Raw genomic sequence first — 18,997 nt, 5'->3', positions numbered from 1 at the left:
TCTCAGATGACTCCCCCCCTCACCTCCATCTGTCACTCTCAGATGACTCCCCGTCACCTCCATCTGTCACTGTCAGATGACTCCACCCCTCACCTACATCTGTCACTCTCAGACGACTCCCCCCCGTCACCTCCATCTGTCACTGTCAGATGACTCCCCCCCTCACCTCCATCTGTCACTGTCAGATGACTCCCCCCTCACCTCCATCTGTCACTCTCAGACGACTCCCCCTCTCACCTACATCTGTCACTCTCAGACGACTCCCCCCTCACCTCCATCAGTCACTCTCAGATGACTCCCCCCTTCACCTCCATCAGTCACTGTCAGATGACTCCCCCCTCACTTCCATCAGTCACTCTCAGACGACCCCCCCTCACCTACATCTGTCACTGTCAGATGACTCCCCCCTCACTTCCATCAGTCACACTCAGACGACCCCCAAACCTCCATCTGTCACTCTCAGATGACTCCCCCCCTCACCTCCATCAGTCACTCTCAGACGACCCCCCTCACCTCCATCTGTCACTGTCAGATGACTCCCCCTCACCTCCATCTGTCACTGTCAGATGACTCCCCCCCTCACCTACATCTGTCACTCTCAGACGACTCCCCCCCCGTCACCTCCATCTGTCACTCTCAGATGACTCCCCCCCTCACCTACATCAGTCAATGTCAGATGACTCCCCCCCTCACCTACATCTGTCACTCTCAGACGACTCCCCCCCTCACCTACATCAGTCAATGTCAGATGACTCCCCCCTCACCTCCATCTGTCACTCACAGATGACTCCCCGTCACCTCCATATGTCACTGTCAGATGACTCCCCCCTCACCTCCATCTGTCACTGTCAGATGACTCCCCCCCTCACCTCCATCTGTCACTCTCAGACGACTCCCCCTCTCACCTACATCTGTCACTCTCAGACGACTCCCCCCTCACCTACATCAGTCAATGTCAGATGACTCCCCCCCTCACCTACATCTGTCACTCTCAGACGACTCCCCCCCTCACCTACATCAGTCAATGTCAGATGACTCCCCCCTCACCTCCATCTGTCACTCTCCGATGACTCCCCGTCACCTCCATCTGTCACTGTCAGATGACTCCCCCCTCCTCTCCATCTGTCACTGTCAGATGACTCCCCCCCTCACCTCCATCTGTCACTCTCAGACGACTCCCCCTCTCACCTACATCTGTCACTCTCAGACGACTCCCCCCTCACCTCCATCAGTCACTCTCAGATGACTCCCCCCTCACCTCCATCTGTCACTGTCAGATGACTCCCCCCTCACCTCCATCTGTCACTCTCAGACGACTCCCCCCTCACCTCCATCAGTCACTCTCAGATGACTCCCCCCCTTCACCTACATCAGTCAATGTCAGATGACTCCCCCCTCATCTCCATCTGTCACTCTCAGACGACTCCCCCCCTCACCTACATCTGTCACTCTCAGACGACTCCCCCCCTCACCTACATCAGTCAATGTCAGATGACTCCCCCCTCACCTCCATCTGTCACTCTCAGATGACTCCCCGTCACCTCCATCAGTCACTCTCAGACGACCCCCCCCACCTCCATCTGTCACTCAGATGACCCCCCTCACCTCCATCAGTCACTCTCAGACAACTCCCCCCCTCACCTCCATCTGTCACTCTCAGAGAACTCCCCCCCCTCACCTCCATCTGTCACTCTCAGACAACTCCCGCCCTCACCTCCATCTGTCACTGTCAGACAACTCCCCCCCTCACCTCCATCTGTCACTCTCAGACAACTCCCCCCTTCACCTCCATCTGTCACTCTCAGACATCTCCCCCCCTCACCTCCATCTGTCACTCTCAGACAACTCGCCCCCTCATCCTCCATCTGTCATAGTCAAATAACTCCCCCCCCCCACCTCCATCTGTCACTCTCAGACGACTCCCCCCCTCACCTCTATCTGTCACTGTCAGATGACTCCCCCTTCACCTCCATCTGTCACTGTCAGATGACCCCCCGCCTCACCTACATCTGTCACTGTCAGATGACGCCCCCCTCAACTCCATCTGTCACTCTCAGATGACTCCCCCCCTCACCTCCATCTGTCACTCTTTGATGACTCCCCGTCACCTCCATCTGTCACTGTCAGATGACTCCCCCCCTCACCTACATCTGTCACTCTCAGACGACTCCCCCCCGTCACCTCCATCTGTCACTCTCAGACGACTCCCCCCCTCACCTCCATCTGTCAATGTCAGATGACTCCCCCCCCTCACCTACATCTGTCACTCTCAGATGACTACCCCCCTCACCTACATCAGTCAATGTCAGATGACTCCCCCCTCACCTCCATCTGTCACTCTCAGATGACTCCCCGTCACCTCCATCTGTCACTGTCAGATGACTCCCCCCCTCACCTCCATCTGTCACTCTCAGACGACTCCCCCCCTCACCTCCATCTGTCACTCTCAGACGACTCCCTCCCTCACCTACAACTGTCACTCTCAGATTACTCCCCCCCTCACCTCCATCTGTCACTCTCAGATGACTCCCCGTCACCTCCATCTGTCACTGTCAGATGACTCCCCCCCTCACCTCCATCTGTCACTCTCAGACGACTCCCCCCCTCACCTCCGTCTGTCACTCTCAGAGAACTCCCCCCCTCACCTCCATCTGTCACTCTCAGACAACTCCCGCCCTCACCTCCATCTGTCACTGTCAGACAACTCCCCCCCTCACCTCCATCTGTCACTCTCAGACAACTCCCCCCTTCACCTCCATCTGTCACTCTCAGACAACTCCCCCCCTCACCTCCATCTGTCACTCTCAGACAACTCGCCCCCTCATCCTCCATCTGTCATAGTCAAATAACTCCCCCCCCCCACCTCCATCTGTCACTCTCAGACGACTCCCCCCCTCACCTCTATCTGTCACTGTCAGATGACTCCCCCTTCACCTCCATCTGTCACTGTCAGATGACCCCCCGCCTCACCTACATCTGTCACTGTCAGATGACGCCCCCCTCAACTCCATCTGTCACTCTCAGATGACTCCCCCCCTCACCTCCATCTGTCACTCTTTGATGACTCCCCGTCACCTCCATCTGTCACTGTCAGATGACTCCCCCCCTCACCTACATCTGTCACTCTCAGACGACTCCCCCCCGTCACCTCCATCTGTCACTCTCAGACGACTCCCCCCCTCACCTCCATCTGTCAATGTCAGATTACTCCCCCCCTCACCTACATCTGTCACTCTCAGATGACTCCCCCCCTCACCTACATCAGTCAATGTCAGATGACTCCCCCCTCACCTCCATCTGTCACTCTCAGATGACTCCCCGTCACCTCCATCTGTCACTGTCAGATGACTCCCCCCCTCACCTCCATCTGTCACTCTCAGACGACTCCCCCCCTCACCTCCATCTGTCACTCTCAGACGACTCCCTCCCTCACCTACATCTGTCACTCTCAGATTACTCCCCCCCTCACCTCCATCTGTCACTCTCAGATGACTCCCCGTCACCTCCATCTGTCACTGTCAGATGACTCCCCCCCTCACCTCCATCTGTCACTCTCAGACGACTCCCCCCCTCACCTCCATCTGTCACTGTCAGATGACTCCCCCCTCACCTCCATCTGTCACTCTCAGACGACTCCCCCCTCACCTCCATCAGTCACTCTCAGATGACTCCCCCCCTTCACCTACATCAGTCAATGTCAGATGACTCCCCCCTCATCTCCATCTGTCACTCTCAGACGACTCCCCCCCTCACCTACATCTGTCACTCTCAGACGACTCCCCCCCTCACCTACATCAGTCAATGTCAGATGACTCCCCCCTCACCTCCATCTGTCACTCTCAGATGACTCCCCGTCACCTCCATCAGTCACTCTCAGACGACCCCCCCCCACCTCCATCTGTCACTCAGATGACCCCCCTAACCTCCATCAGTCACTCTCAGACAACTCCCCCCCTCACCTCCATCTGTCACTCTCAGAGAACTCCCCCCCCTCACCTCCATCTGTCACTCTCAGACAACTCCCGCCCTCACCTCCATCTGTCACTGTCAGACAACTCCCCCCCTCACCTCCATCTGTCACTCTCAGACAACTCCCCCCTTCACCTCCATCTGTCACTCTCAGACAACTCCCCCCCTCACCTCCATCTGTCACTCTCAGACAACTCGCCCCCTCATCCTCCATCTGTCATAGTCAAATAACTCCCCCCCCCCACCTCCATCTGTCACTCTCAGACGACTCCCCCCCTCACCTCTATCTGTCACTGTCAGATGACTCCCCCTTCACCTCCATCTGTCACTGTCAGATGACCCCCCGCCTCACCTACATCTGTCACTGTCAGATGACGCCCCCCTCAACTCCATCTGTCACTCTCAGATGACTCCCCCCCTCACCTCCATCTGTCACTCTTTGATGACTCCCCGTCACCTCCATCTGTCACTGTCAGATGACTCCCCCCCTCACCTACATCTGTCACTCTCAGACGACTCCCCCCCGTCACCTCCATCTGTCACTCTCAGACGACTCCCCCCCTCACCTCCATCTGTCAATGTCAGATGACTCCCCCCCCTCACCTACATCTGTCACTCTCAGATGACTACCCCCCTCACCTACATCAGTCAATGTCAGATGACTCCCCCCTCACCTCCATCTGTCACTCTCAGATGACTCCCCGTCACCTCCATCTGTCACTGTCAGATGACTCCCCCCCTCACCTCCATCTGTCACTCTCAGACGACTCCCCCCCTCACCTCCATCTGTCACTCTCAGACGACTCCCTCCCTCACCTACAACTGTCACTCTCAGATTACTCCCCCCCTCACCTCCATCTGTCACTCTCAGATGACTCCCCGTCACCTCCATCTGTCACTGTCAGATGACTCCCCCCCTCACCTCCATCTGTCACTCTCAGACGACTCCCCCCCTCACCTCCGTCTGTCACTCTCAGAGAACTCCCCCCCTCACCTCCATCTGTCACTCTCAGACAACTCCCGCCCTCACCTCCATCTGTCACTGTCAGACAACTCCCCCCCTCACCTCCATCTGTCACTCTCAGACAACTCCCCCCTTCACCTCCATCTGTCACTCTCAGACAACTCCCCCCCTCACCTCCATCTGTCACTCTCAGACAACTCGCCCCCTCATCCTCCATCTGTCATAGTCAAATAACTCCCCCCCCCCCACCTCCATCTGTCACTCTCAGACGACTCCCCCCTTCACCTCCATCTGTCACTGTCAGATGACCCCCCGCCTCACCTACATCTGTCACTGTCAGATGACGCCCCCCTCAACTCCATCTGTCACTCTCAGATGACTCCCCCCCTCACCTCCATCTGTCACTCTTTGATGACTCCCCGTCACCTCCATCTGTCACTGTCAGATGACTCCCCCCCTCACCTACATCTGTCACTCTCAGACGACTCCCCCCCGTCACCTCCATCTGTCACTCTCAGACGACTCCCCCCCTCACCTCCATCTGTCAATGTCAGATTACTCCCCCCCCTCACCTACATCTGTCACTCTCAGATGACTCCCCCCCTCACCTACATCAGTCAATGTCAGATGACTCCCCCCTCACCTCCATCTGTCACTCTCAGATGACTCCCCGTCACCTCCATCTGTCACTGTCAGATGACTCCCCCCCTCACCTCCATCTGTCACTCTCAGACGACTCCCCCCCTCACCTCCATCTGTCACTCTCAGACGACTCCCTCCCTCACCTACATCTGTCACTCTCAGATTACTCCCCCCCTCACCTCCATCTGTCACTCTCAGATGACTCCCCGTCACCTCCATCTGTCACTGTCAGATGACTCCCCCCCTCACCTCCATCTGTCACTCTCAGACGACTCCCCCCCTCACCTCCGTCTGTCACTCTCAGATGACTCCCCCCCTCACCTCCATCTGTCACTCTCAGACGACTCCCTCCCTCACCTACATCTGTCACTCTCAGATGACTCCCCCCCTCACCTCCATCTGTCACTCTCAGATGACTCCCCGTCACCTCCATCTGTCACTGTCAGATGACCCCCCTCACCTCCATCAGTCACTCTCAGATGACCCCCCTTCACCTCCATCAGTCACTCTCAGATGACTCCCCCCCTCACCTCCATCTGTCACTCTCAGATGACTCCCCGTCACCTCCATCTGTCACTGTCAGATGACTCCCCCCCTCACCTCCATCTGTCACTCTCAGACGACTCCCCCCTCACCTCCGTCTGTCACTCTCAGATGACTCCCCCCCTCACCTCCATCTGTCACTCTCAGACAACTCCCGCCCTCACCCCCATCTGTCACTGTCAGATGACTCCCCCCCTCACCTCCATCTGTCACTCTCAGACGACTCCCCCCTCACCTCCATCAGTCACTCTCAGATGACTCCCCCCCTTCACCTCCATCAGTCAATGTCAGACGACCCCCCCCTCACCTCCATCTGTCACTCTCAGACGACTCCCCCCCTCACCTACATCTGTCACTCTCAGACGACTCCCCCCCTCACCTACATCAGTCAATGTCAGATGACTCCCCCCTCACCTCCATCTGTCACTCTCAGATGACTCCCGTCACCTCCATCAGTCACTCTCAGACGACCCCCCCCACCTCCATCTGTCACTCAGATGACCCCCCTCACCTCCATCAGTCACTCTCAGACAACTCCCCCCCTCACCTCCATCTGTCACTCTCAGAGAACTCCCCCCCTCACCTCCATCTGTCACTCTCAGACAACTCCCGCCCTCACCTCCATCTGTCAATGTCAGACAACTCCCCCCCCTCACCTCCATCTGTCACTCTCAGACAACTCCCCCCTTCACCTCCATCTGTCACTCTCAGACAACTCGCCCCCTCATCCTCCATCTGTCATAGTCAAATAACTCCCCCCCCCACCTCCATCTGTCACTCTCAGACGACTCCCCCCCTCACCTCTATCTGTCACTGTCAGATGACTACCCCTTCACCTCCATCTGTCACTGTCAGATGACTCCCCGCCTCACCTACATCTGTCACTGTCAGATGACGCCCCCCTCAACTCCATCTGTCACTCTCAGATGACTCCCCCCCTCACCTCCATCTGTCACTCTTTGATGACTCCCCGTCACCTCCATCTGTCACTCTCAGACGATTCCCCCATCTGTCACTCACCTACATCAGTCAATGTCAGATGACTCCCCCCCTCACCTACATCTGTCACTCTCAGATGACTCCCCCCCTCACCTACATCAGTCAATGTCAGATGACTCCCCCCTCACCTCCATCTGTCACTCTCAGATGACTCCCCGTCACCTCCATCTGTCACTGTCAGATGACTCCCCCCCTCACCTCCGTCTGTCACTCTCAGATGACTCCCCCCCCTCACCCTCCATCTGTCACTCTCAGACAACTCCCGCCCTCACCCCCATCTGTCACTGTCAGATGACTCCCCCCCTCACCTCCATCTGTCACTCTCAGACGACTCCCCCCTCACCTCCATCAGTCACTCTCAGATGACTCCCCCCCTTCACCTACATCTGTCACTCTCAGATGACTCCCCCACCTTCTGTCACCAGATGACTCCCCCCCTCACCTCCATCTGTCATTGTCAGATGACTCCCCCCTCACCTCCATCAGTCACTCTCAGACAACTCCCCCCCTTTACCTCCATCAGTCACTGTCAGATGACTCCCCCCTCACTTCCATCAGTCACTCTCAGACGACCCCCCCTCACCTACATCTGTCACTGTCAGATGACTCCCCCCTCACTTCCATCAGTCACTCTCAGACGACCCCTCCCCCTCCATCTGTCAATCTCAGATGACTCCCCCCCTCACCTCCATCTGTCACTCTCAGATGACCTCCATCTGTCACTCTCAGACGACCCCCCCACCTCCATCAGTCACTCTCATCCCCCCCACCTCCATGTGTCACTCTCAGACGACCCCCCTCACCTCCATCAGTCATCTGTCACTCTCAGACAACTCCCCCCCTCACCTCCATCTGTCACTCTCAGACAACTCCCGCCCTCACCTCCATCTGTCACTGTCAGACAACTCCCCCCCTCGCTCCATCTGTCACTCTCAGACAACTCCCCCCTTCACCTCCATCTGTCACTCTCAGAAAACTCACACCTCCATCTGTCACTCTCAGACAACTCGCCCCCTCATCCTCCATCTGTCATAGTCAAATAACTCCCCCCCTCACCTCCATCTGTCACTCTCAGACGACTCCCCCCCTCACCTCCATCTGTCACTCTGACTCACCTCCATCTGTCACTGTCAGATGACTCCCCCCCCTCACCTCCATCTGTCACTCTCAGACGACTCCCCCCCTCACCTCCATCTGTCACTGTCAGATGACTCCCCCTTCACCTCCATCTGTCACTGTCAGATGACTCCCCCCCCTCACCTACATCTGTCACTCTCAGATGACTCCCCCCCTCACCTACATCAGTCAATGTCAGATGACTCCCCCCTCACCTCCATCTGTCACTCTCAGATGACTCCCCGTCACCTCCATCTGTCACTGTCAGATGACTCCCCCCCTCACCTCCGTCTGTCACTCTCAGATGACTCCCCCCCCTCACCTCCATCTGTCACTCTCAGACAACTCCCGCCCTCACCCCCATCTGTCACTGTCAGATGACTCCCCCCCCACCTCCATCTGTCACTCTCAGACGACTCCCCCCTCACCTCCATCAGTCACTCTCAGATGACTCCCCCCCTTCACCTCCATCAGTCAATGTCAGATGACTCCCCCCTCATCTCCATCAGTCACTCTCAGACGACCCCCAAACCTCCATCTGTCACTCTCAGATGACTCCCCCCCTCACCTCCATCAGTCACTCTCAGACGACCCCCCTCACCTCCATCTGTCACTGTCAGATGACTCCCCCTCACCTCCATCTGTCACTGTCAGATGACTCCCCCCCTCACCTCCATCTGTCACTCTCAGACGACTCCCCCCCGTCACCTCCATCTATCACTCTCAGACGACTCCCCCCCTCACCTACATCAGTCAATGTCAGATGACTCCCCCCTCACCTACATCTGTCACTCTCAGACTACTCCCCCCCTCACCTACATCAGTCAATGTCAGATGACTCCCCCCTCACCTCCATCTGTCACTCTCAGATGACTCCCCGTCACCTCCATCTGTCACTGTCAGATGACTCCCCCCCTCACCTCCATCTGTCATTGTCAGATGACTCCCCCCTCACCTCCATCACCTCACCTACATCTGTCACTGTCAGATGACTCCCCCCTCACTTCCATCAGTCACTCTCAGACGACCCCTCCCCCTCCATCTGTCAATACATCTGTCACTCTCAGATGACTCCCCGTCACCTCCATCTGTCACTGTCCCCATCTGTCACTCTCAGACGACCCCCCCACCTCCATCTGTCACTCTCAGATAACCCTCACCCCCATCTGTCACTCTCAGACAACCCCCCCACCTCCATTAGTCACTCTCAGACGACCGCCCCACCTCCATCTGTCACTCTCAGATGACCCCCTCCCACTTCCATCAGTCACTCTCAGACGACCCCCCCACCTCTATCTGTCACTCTCAGACGACCCCCCCACCTCCATCAGTCACTCTCAGATGACCCCCCCACCTCCATGTGTCACTCTCAGACGACCCCCCTCACCTCCATCAGTCACTCTCAGACGACCCCCCCACCTCCATCTGTCACTCAGATGACCCCCCTCACCTCCATCAGTCACTCTCAGACAACTCCCCCCCTCACCTCCATCTGTCACTCTCAGACAACTCCCCCCCTCACCTCCATCTGTCACTCTCAGACAACTCCCGCCCTCACCTCCATCTGTCACTGTCAGACAACTCCCCCCCTCGCTCCATCTGTCACTCTCAGACAACTCCCCCCTTCACCTCCATCTGTCACTCTCAGAAAACTCCCCCCCTCACCTCCATCTGTCACTCTCAGACAACTCGCCCCCTCATCCTCCATCTGTCATAGTCAAATAACTCCCCCCCTCACCTCCATCTGTCACTCTCAGACGACTCCCCCCCTCACCTCCATCTGTCACTGTCAGATGACTCCCCCTTCACCTCCATCTGTCACTGTCAGATGACTCCCCCCCTCACCTACATCTGTCACTGTCAGATGACGCCCCCCTTAACTCCATCTGTCACTCTCAGATGACTCCCCCCCTCACCTCCATCTGTCACTCTCAGATGACTCCCCGTCACCTCCATCTTTCACTGTCAGATGACTCCCCCCCTCACCTACATCTGTCACTCTCATACGACTCCCCCCCGTCACCTCCATCTGTCACTCTCAGACGACTCCCCCCCTCACCTCCATCTGTCACTCTCAGACGACTCCCTCCCTCACCTACATCTGTCACTCTCAGATTACTCCCCCCCTCACCTCCATCTGTCACTCTCAGATGACTCCCCGTCACCTCCATCTGTCACTGTCAGATGACTCCCCCCCTCACCTCCATCTGTCACTCTCAGACGACTCCCCCCCTCACCTCCGTCTGTCACTCTCAGATGACTCCCCCCCCTCACCCCCATCTGTCACTCTCAGACGACCCCCCCACCTCCATCTGTCACTCTCAGATAACCCTCACCCCCATCTGTCACTCTCAGACAACCCCCCCACCTCCATTAGTCACTCTCAGACGACCGCCCCACCTCCATCTGTCACTCTCAGACGACCCTCCCCCCACCTCCATCTGTCACTCTCAGACGACCCCCCCCCCCACCTCCATCAGTCACTCTCAGACGACCAATAGCTATTAGAATACACAGTCACACTCAGATTAACACATAACCTTTACACACACAAACAGAATCACACACACACACTCTGACTCCATACACACACACACCATATTAACCCTACGTGTGTGTGTGTGTGTGTTTCCCTGCAGCCCAAACTGATGGCCAAGGACCTTTTGGATCTGGTGGCCTCCCACTTCAACCTGAAGGAGAAGGAATACTTTGGCATCTCCTACACCGATGAAACGTAAGTCCCTCTGGTTCACTACAATCACCATGGATGTAGTCCTGGGGATACACTACCATCACCATGGATGTAGTCCTGGGGATACACTACCATCACCATGGATGTAGTCCTGGTCCTGGGGATACACTACCATCACCATGGATGTAGTCCTAGAGATACACTACCATCACAATGGATGTAGTCCTGGTCCTGGGGATACACTACCATCACCATGGATGTAGTCCTGGTCCTTGGGATACACTACCATCACCATGGATGTAGTCCTGGTCCTTGGGATACACTACCATCACCATAGATGTAGTCCTGGGGATACACTACCATCACCATGGATGTAGTCCTGGGGATACACTACCATCACCATGGATGTAGTCCTGGTCCTGGGGATACACTACCATCACCATGGATGTAGTCCTGGTCCTGGGGATACACTACCATCACCATGGATGTAGTCCTGGGGATACACTACCATCACCATGGATGTAGTCCTGGTCCTGGGGATACACTACCATCACCATGGATGTAGTCCTGGTCCTGGGGATACACTACCATCACCATGGATGTAGTCCTGGGGATACACTACCATCACCATGGATGTAGTCCTGGGGATACACTACCATCACCATGGATGTAGTCCTGGGGATACACTACCATCACCATGGATGTAGTCCTGGGGATACACTACCATCACAATGGATGTAGTCCTGGTCCTGGGGATACACTACCATTACCATGGATGTAGTGCTGGTCCTGGGGATACACTACCATCACCATGGATGTAGTCCTGGTCCTGGGGATACACTACCATCACCATGGATGTAGTCCTGGTCCTGGGGATACACTACCATCACCATGGATGTAGTCCTGGGGATACACTACCATCACCATGGATGTAGTCCTGGTCCTGGGGATACACTACCATCACCATGGATGTAGTCCTGGTCCTGGGGATACACTACCATCACAATGGATGTAATCCTGGAGATACACTACCATCACCATGGATGTAGTCCTGGAGATACACTACCATCACCATGGATGTAGTCCTGGAGATACACTACCATCACCATGGATGTAGTCCTGGGGATACACTACCATCACCATGGATGTAGTCCTGGGGATACACTACCATCACCATGGATGTAGTCCTGGGGATACACTACCATCACCATGGATGTAGTCCTGGTCCTGGGGATACACTACCATCACCATGGATGTAGTCCTGGTCCTGGGGATACACTACCATCACCATGGATGTAATCCTGGTCCTGGGGATACACTACCATCACCATGGATGTAATCCTGGTCCTGGGGATACACTACCATCACCATGGATGTAGTCCTGGGGATACACTACCATCACCATGGATGTAGTCCTGGTCCTGGGGATACACTACCATCACCATGGATGTAGTCCTGGGGATACACTACCATCACCATGGATGTAATCCTGGTCCTGGGGATACACTACCATCACCATGGATGTAGTCCTGGTCCTGGGGATACACTACCATCACAATGGATGTAGTCCTGGAGATACACTACCATCACCATGGATGTAGTCCTGGTCCTGGGGATACACTACCATCACAATGGATGTAGTCCTGGGGATACACTACCATCACCATGGTTGTAGTCCTGGTCCTGGGGATACACTACCATCACCATGGATGTAATCCTGGTCCTGGGGATACACTACCATCACCATGGATGTAGTCCTGGTCCTGGGGATACACTACCATCACAATGGATGTAGTCCTGGAGATACACTACCATCACCATGGATGTAGTCCTGGTCCTGGGGATACACTACCATCACAATGGATGTAGTCCTGGAGATACACTACCATCACCATGGATGTAGTCCTGGAGATACACTACCATCACCATGGATGTAGTCCTGGAGATACACTACCATCACCATGGATGTAGTCCTGGAGATACACTACCATCACCATGGATGTAGTCCTGGAGATACACTACCATCACCATGGATGTAGTCCTGGTCCTGGGGATATATGTGATGTGCAGGGTTTTGTTCCCCCAGCACTTACACACCTCGAATGGGATGTAACTACACCGTACCCTGTTTATTATATACTGAGAAATGTATGTTTAAAATGTAAGGATGACATTTTATGTTATTTTGGGAGTGAGGATGTGAGCCCAGAGGATGACAGATGAAAGTATTATTATAAACTGGGTGGTTTGAGCCCTGAATGCTGATTGGCTGAAAGCCTTGGTATAACAGACCGTATACCACGGTTATGACATAACCTTTATTTTTACTGATCTAATTACGTTGGTAACCAGTTTATAATAGCAAAAGGCACCTCAGGGGTTTGTGGTTTATGGCCAACATACCACGGCTAAGGCTGTGTCCAGGCAATCCGCGTTGTGTCGTGCGTAAGAACAGCCCTTACCCGTGGTATAAACCACACCCCCTCGGGCCTTATTGCATTTCAGTTGAATGCATTCTGACCAGGTATCCCTCTTTCCCTTTCCTTATTGCTTAAATATATAACTTTTATTTCCAGTCATACACTCTTGTCCCAGCCTGCTATTCCCTAGAATACTGTTGGTTATTGATTTATGTAGAGGCTGACAGTCTGTGGTATTTTATACCTCTTGATGTATATTATATCATTGCACTGTTTCCGCTCCAGCCAATACCACAAGCTCGTCCTCCCCAATTAAGGTGCTACCAGCCTCCTGTGACAAAGACACACCCCAGTTCTGTCTCTCTGTTTCTCTGCCAGTCCCTCAGTTCTATGATGTAGATTGGTTGTTTCTGTGTCTGAGAGCTGAAAGAGCTGCATGTTGCCCATAACTCCATGCAGAGTTACCAGGGTGACAAGCTGCCTCTGCAGTTTTCATCCCTGTCAGAGAGAAAGAAAGAGAGAGGATGGGTAGAGGATGGGTAGAGTGTGAAGCGCAGGGAGCTAGGCTGTACTATTCATTATTGAATCAGTCAGGTCTGTAGTGTACTGAGTTTGTCTCCTCATTGGTTGGGTGTGCAGTATGCTGACATTCGATTGGTTGTTGTGTCTCCAGGGGTCATTTCAGCTGGCTGCAGTTGGACCGAAGGGTTCTAGAACACGAGTTCCCCAAGAAGTCTGGACCCATCGTACTGTACTTCTGTGTCAGGTATGGTCACATCATAGAAAAACACACATGTACATACAGTACACAGCCTCCAGCAGGAAACACAGGCATGCCCCCTAGTCAGACAGATGCCTGCACACTACCTTAACTCTGTGAAGAAGGCAGATAATAACTTTGTTATACTGTAAGAGAACACCAGTCATATTTCAGTAATAGTTGTCTAGCTATTTATCATGCATGATGTTCAGTGTGTCTGTGTGTGTCTGTGTGTGTCAGATATATAAGAGGATGTCCCCCTGTAAAGTGAAGCTGCAGCTGTGATCTGACCTGTAGTAGCAGGGTTCTAAACCCACTCCTTTCTCCTGCCAGTCCCTTTGTACTGCTCTGACAATGGCTGCTCTCTTACATAACACAGATCCTGAGTGAGTGTCTGTGTGTGTGTGTGTGTGTGTGTGTGTGTGTGTGTGTGTGTGTGTGTGTGTGTGTGTGTGTGTGTGTGTGTGTGTGTGTGTGTGTGTGTGTGTGTGTGTGTGTGTGTGTGTGTGCGTGTTTGTGTCTACATAAAGCCATTGTAGTTGGAAGAAAAGGTACAGGATCTGAAGATAATGAGTCTGACCTTTCTTTGCACCTGTGGAAACGCTACACACACACACACACCGTGCTGAATAGTGTTGGTCAGTACTTTAAAGATCCCTATGATGACATATAGGCTCTTTTACCTACCTCATCCCCATACTGTTTTTATTTATTTACTTTTCTGCTCTTTTGCACACCAATATCTCTACCTGTACATGACCATCTGATCATTTATCACTCCAGTGTTATTAACCTGCAAAATTGTAATTATTCGCCTACCTCCTCATGCATTTTGCACACAATGTATATAGACTCCCCTTTTCTTTTCTACTGTGTTATTGACTTGTTAATTGTTTACTTACTCCATGTGTAACTTTGTGTTGTCTGTTCACACTGCTATGCTTTATCTTGGCCAGGTCGCAGTTGCAAATGAGAACTTGTTCTCAACTAGCCTACCTGGTTAAATAAAGGTGAAATAAAAAATAAAAATCAAATAGGGACTTGTCATTCCTTAGCAATGTACATAGCAACCTGCATTGGAGACAGAACGGATGAATGGTTGTTTGTACTGATTGGCATTAACGATAAGTGTCTCCAAAATGGTGTGCAGTAATGACGTCATTTCAACCTACCATAATAGTTTTCATGTGTATGGATATTGTATTGTTGCATTGGGTGTATTGTTCACGTAACAGATCACTATCAAATACATGGCCTTGTGTTCAGGGTAAGCCATCAGTGCGCATACAATAGAATGACTATTGTGATTACTTCTGTTGTAGCCAGCCACTAATAACATATCCAGTCACTCCACATTCCCACACACAAATACACACACGCATTGAAATGCTTATTAATACAATGCATTTATACACACCACACACTCACATACACATCCTGATACACAGTTAAACACAGAGACAGACTGATGAAACTGCAATCAGTCTAAATGTCAGAGCTGAATCCATTATCACTCTTCCCTGCCAGAGCATCCCAGTGTGAGTGTGAGTGTGTGTGTGAGTGTGAGTGTGTGTTTGTGTGTGTGCTTTCATGCTTGCATGCTTGTGTGCACGGTGCTTGTGCATTGGTTTCATAGCATGTGTGTGCATGTTTTGGAAACAGTAGCTGTAACAACGACCCATCTCTCTATATATAGACTACATTATACTGTTACAGTGTTCCCATCTCTCTATATATATACTACATTATACTGTTACAGTGTTCCCATCTCTCTATATATAGACTACATTATACTGTTAGTGCTCCCATCTCTCTATATATAGACTACATTATACTGTTACAGTGTTCCCATCTCTCTATATATAGACTACATTATACTGTTAGTGCTCCCATCTCTCTATATATAGACTACATTATACTGTTAGTGCTCCCATCTCTCTATATATAGACTACATTATACTGTTATTCTACTGTTACAGTAGCTACTGTTACAGTAGCTCCCATCTCTCTATATATAGACTACATTATACTGTTACAGTAGCTCCCATCTCTCTATATATAGACTACATTATACTGTTACAGTGTTCCCATCTCTCTATATATAGACTACATTATACTGTTAGTGCTCCCATCTCTCTATATATAGACTACATTATACTGTTACAGTGTTCCCATCTCTATATATATAGACTACATTATACTGTTACAGTAGCTCCCATCTCTCTATATATAGACTACATTATACTGTTAGTGCTCCCATCTCTCTATATATAGACTAGATTCTACTGTTACAGTAGCTCCCATCTCTCTATATATAGACTACATTATACTGTTACAGTAGCTCCCATCTCTCTATATATAGTCTACATTATACTGTTAGTGCTCCCATCTCTCTATATATAGACTACATTATACTGTTACAGTGTTCCCATCTCTCTATATATAGACTACATTATACTGTTAGTGCTCCCATCTCTATATATATAGACTACATTATACTGTTACAGTGTTCCCATCTCTCTATATATAGACTAGATTCTACTGTTATAGTAGCTCCCATCTCTCTATTGATGGTTCCTGTGTTTCTCTGCCTGCATTCTGCTGATGATGCAGCCAGCCAGCCAGCCAGCCAGCCAGCCAGCCAGCCAGCCAGCCAGCCAGCCAGCCAGCCAGCCATTGTGTGAAATGCATCGTGTGCACATTTGCGGTGTGTGGTGTGTTGGTGTAGATGATGTGTCTGTGTTTGTTCATCAGCGTTTGTGTGTGTGTGTGTGTGTGCGTGTGTGTTGGATGGTTGCCAGGTATCAGACAGAGAAGGTTTTATTAACTGTGTGTTAGCCTCATGTCTGATGACTCCTAGTGGACACTCTGTTCACTGCAGTTCTGACACACATAGTAGCCTGGAACGAGATTGAATGAGCTTCTTTTCTTTTTTGTCTGTTTCCAAGACACATCAAATCTAAACTCATTCTGTCATTGTCTGTTGTACTGTGTTTTGTGTTTCTGTTCATCACAGGTTTTAGAGAGTATTTCCTGCATGTTCAACTAAAGTCATGTGTTCTGTTGTCTATGTGTTACAGGTTTTACATAGAGAGTATTTCCTACCTGAAGGACAATGCTACTATCGAACTCTTCTTCCTCAATGCTAAGTCCTGCATATACAAGGTAAGTTCATCAGGCCTGTGGTTCATGCTTAGATATGCTTAGATATAGCATGCCAATATATACATATATGTATATATATAGGATTTAATTTTCCAGTCATGTCATAATTCTACCAGCAGGGGGTATATGTGGGCTGTTGGGTGGTCAGTGTGACAGTAAAACCACTCTCTGTCTCCTCTCTGTTCCATTCATCCTGTTAGAAACAGATTTAGCATTAGCTAAGCTTATGCTATCTCCAGCTCCGAAAGTGTTACCCAGCCTCTGCTAACAAAATGCATCCACTGATAGCGAAGCTTCTGATAACACTCCAGCATCACATGTAGCTTTTCCTAATACATACCCAGCACTGACAGCTTAGCGTATGCTAACACATAACTAATACTTCACACCTAATGCTAGGTGTTTATAAAGGGAGGCTGGAGAACTCTCCCTGTCCAACAGACTCAAGTGAAGTGAGGGTTGTCTGTGAAGTCTACATTTACACTCCAATAGACCAAAATAGCTCTATTTTTACTCGAGGCACACATGGATACAAGACACAAAAATAAACATAACACAGACTATGTCAATGTTAATCATGATACAAGAATTTCGCTACACCTGCAATGACATCTGCTAAACATGTGTATGTGACCAATAGCATTTGATTTGATTTGATGAATCATGGATACGTTTAAGACATTATATTTGTGTTGTGGATATAGAGTCATTTTTAATACAGTCATCTCCTGTCTTCATGTATGGAGTGTGTGTTCTACACTGGACCACACACACACACACACACACACACTGCTAGGCCACAGCTCCATGGTGAGAGCCCATGCTGGGTGGTAATGTATTCAGTATTGTGTTTCACTCTGCTGTCTGATCTCTTAACCAATTAACTGCCAGGGATCATATAGAGGACATTCCTTACATACCTGACCCCTTCAGTCACTAGTCATCCACACACACACACACACACACACACACACACACACACACACACACACACACACACACACACACACTTCCTTCCCTCAATGTGTGTGTTAGTAGGGCCTGTCTAACTAAACAGGATGGAGAGACAAAGAGAAAGACAGAGAGAGAATTAAAGACAAAGAAAGACCATTAAGAAAATTGTTCTGTAAGTCACCAATGCATTTCCTCATTCTATTCTGCCCCCATAAGTCCCATCACACTGTTATGTCTGAGCTGAAGCAGAGCATACAACCCCCAATGAAGAAAGGACAAGAAATCACTGTAATGTCTGAGCTGAAGCAGAGCATACAACCCCCAATGAAGAAATGACAAGAAATCAGGGAGGGGGAGGAAGGGAGTGAGGGAAGTTTAGATGAAACAATGAAAACAGCAATGGAGAAAAGAGTACTGGGGACATTGTGATAGAAACGTTTTTATCCTATATGAATATGTATTTCAGTGTTGTATTACAGTTTTTAACAATCACTTTGGCACTAATTTCAGAACCTTGTGGTCATTTTTCACAACTCTAGACACAAAACTCAAAATGGTCATCACCTGTAACACAGGCTGTCCAATGTTCAAAACATTGCATTGTGCATTCATATCTTTAAAGAAACCTTGCACTTGCAGAATCATTGGTTTAAATAACTCATTTATCATGAAATACCATAGGAACATTCATTTAGATCACCCACGCACAAGATACCGATAGTTTCACTGTGTAGTTGTTCGTACAATCATTAAATATTGTAGTACAAAATATG

General features: G+C 51.1%; 1 protein-coding gene across 16 annotated transcripts in view; it reads left to right on the top strand.

Annotated features, from left to right (window-relative positions):
* Positions 1–18,997, top strand: part of LOC139372485 (FERM domain-containing protein 4A-like) — a 150,703-nt gene that overhangs the window by 98,949 nt on the left and 32,757 nt on the right. For all 16 annotated transcript variants that reach the window (XM_071112278.1, XM_071112314.1, XM_071112263.1 and 13 more), the window contains exons 3-5: positions 10,873–10,967; positions 14,019–14,111; positions 17,186–17,270. In XM_071112278.1, coding sequence (XP_070968379.1) covers positions 10,873–10,967; positions 14,019–14,111; positions 17,186–17,270 — 273 coding nt within the window. The remainder of the gene's footprint in view (positions 1–10,872; positions 10,968–14,018; positions 14,112–17,185; positions 17,271–18,997) is intronic.

Source organism: Oncorhynchus clarkii, chromosome 2, assembly GCF_045791955.1.
Source record: "Oncorhynchus clarkii lewisi isolate Uvic-CL-2024 chromosome 2, UVic_Ocla_1.0, whole genome shotgun sequence".
In the NCBI taxonomy this organism is placed as follows: Eukaryota; Metazoa; Chordata; class Actinopteri; order Salmoniformes; family Salmonidae; genus Oncorhynchus; species Oncorhynchus clarkii.
This window is presented reverse-complemented; position numbering and strand designations above follow the sequence as displayed.